The sequence below is a fragment of the Saprolegnia parasitica genome, assembly GCF_000151545.1.
Source record: "Saprolegnia parasitica CBS 223.65 unplaced genomic scaffold supercont2.1388, whole genome shotgun sequence".
NCBI classification, from domain to species: Eukaryota; Oomycota; class Saprolegniomycetes; order Saprolegniales; family Saprolegniaceae; genus Saprolegnia; species Saprolegnia parasitica.
The window spans coordinates 1-2058 of record NW_012157782.1 but is presented as its reverse complement, the minus strand read 5'-3'; the positions used below and the strand labels follow the sequence as shown (position 1 = coordinate 2058).

At 56.1% G+C, this 2058-nt stretch overlaps 1 protein-coding gene across 1 annotated transcript; it reads right to left on the bottom strand.

The window, feature by feature from the left end:
* Window positions 1–330: 330 nt before the first annotated feature.
* SPRG_18692 (hypothetical protein) lies at window positions 331–2034 on the bottom strand (the record flags this gene model as incomplete). Its single annotated transcript, XM_012358135.1, has 6 exons — window positions 331–433; window positions 485–810; window positions 909–1638; window positions 1691–1774; window positions 1830–1951; window positions 1996–2034. Coding segments are annotated over 6 exons (1404 nt in total), but the record flags the coding sequence as incomplete, so codon positions are not given.
* Window positions 2035–2058: the final 24 nt, after the last annotated feature.

Genomic DNA, 2058 nt, shown 5'->3' with positions numbered 1-2058 from the left:
GTAGTATGTGGGACCAACGACACGGGCAACCGTCCGTCGATGTCGCGTCGCTGCCACTTGTCACTCGGCTTGAACGAGTCGCGCCACGCTCGGAGAGCGTTGTTGTGGTTGTGGCCAAGAGGAGCTAGCTTCTGTCACACCTCCGCACCCGCGCCTTCGTTTGGAGTGAGCACCGATGGGTTGAGTCGGTGGGCTCTTGCAGAAACACTGCCAACTCCTCCCAGTGGTGTCAAAGCTCCGGTCCACCCATTAGTCTCGATCCGTTCTGACGCCAAGAAAAAACAAAGAACGCACGGGACAAGACACCATGTCGTCGTTGGATATCGTCTCTCACTCGATCTTGATGTTGCGGTATATCCGCTTCGTAAAGGCGCTGCTGCCATAGTACCCGATCGAGCCGCACATGATGAAAAACGCAAAGCAAAAGAGTCCCCTACCATCAACATATATGAGACAATCATGCACAATGTTGTCATCCACGTACATGTAGCCAAAGTAAAAGCACGTCTGCAGGAAGCCCGACATGTTGGTCTTGCAAAAGTAAAAGTAGATCGCGTACGCAAACACGTAGAGCGCGGTCGAGCCCGCCGAGAGGAACGACGTCCAGTGCCAATGGTAGTTTTCCGAGTTGAGCAGAAAGTACGTGCACACAATCGTGACGCACACCGTGACGACCGAGAGGATGAGAAACACGAGCAGCATGAAGCCGTAGACGTAGTAGAACTTGTAGTTCCAAAACGACGCAAAGATAAAGTACATCTCGATAAAGATCGAGCCAAACGGAAGGATGCCCGTGAGGAGCCCGAGCACCTACCACCATTGGTGCATGAGATGACCACCAAAATCCAAAAAAAATGATTTGTCGGATGAAAAATCCGACAAATCTGACAAATCGAAAAGCACTGTACCACGGGGCGCAAGTACCAGCGCGCTTCGGGCACTTCGCGGGGAAACTTGTTGACGCGGCACGGAAACCCTTTCTTGGCCGCGCCGTGGCGACCGAGGATCGTGCCCAGCACCGAGAGCGGGCACGAGACGAAGAACCAGACCAGAATCACTTGCACAATCGTCACAAAGGGAATTGCATACGTCGTGCCGTACGCCACCGAGAGCGCGTTGATAAAGAAAAGCGAGACAAAGACGACCGACGGCAGCAGCGCGATCGAGAGCACCATGGCCTTGATCCAGTCCTTCGAGACGCGCGGGTAGAAGAACTGGTGGTACGACGCGCCGCTGGCATACCCGTTGGCGAGCGACGAGAGCGCGTAGCACGTGAGGCCCACCGAGACAATGCCACCGGGCTTCATGTAGAGCGACGAGACGATCGAGATGAGGATCACAAGCAGCGTGAGCACGAGCAACTGGGCACCTGTCCCGAGGAGCGCACAAAAAAGCAACAGGTTCTTCGGGGCGCGAAACACGTCGCCGTGCAAAAGCTTCCAGCCGGCCGACGACTCGTCCTTGAGCATCGAGCTCGTGTGGCCGGGCTCGAGGAGGAGCTCGTCGTCGTCGGCCGCGAAGCGCGCATAGTCGTTCCGGAGCGTGCGCAGCAAGATGAGCGCGACGAGGCCGCAGAGGAAGATGACCATCATGAACGAGTTGAAGATGCTAAACCAGTGGATCTGGTGCTCAAAGAACCTATACATACCAGAGACATGTGTGAGATCGGATATAGGATAGCTCGCCCTACTCGTCCTCGAGGTAGCGATCGAACCGGTCGTCGAACGCAATGTCCGTCTTGGTCCACGACACCTCGTAGGTAAAGTCGATCTTCCTGCAGTCGTCGCAGTGAATGAGCCGCCGGCGAGGCATGATAGGGAGATGCCTACTTGTTGGCTTGGATCGGCGTCGCCACGTCGGCGTACGTGAGGTTGACATGGATGATGTGCGGGCCGTTGTACGAGATACTAAACTTCTTGTGCGTGTAGAGAAGGTGCGTGCCGATGGCAAACTAGACGCGCGAGGGTGACTCCAGGATGCGACGTTGGATGCTACCTCGTTGACGAGCTCCGGCTCGTCGTCGGCCTGGACGACCTTGCCGACAAGACCCCATACGGG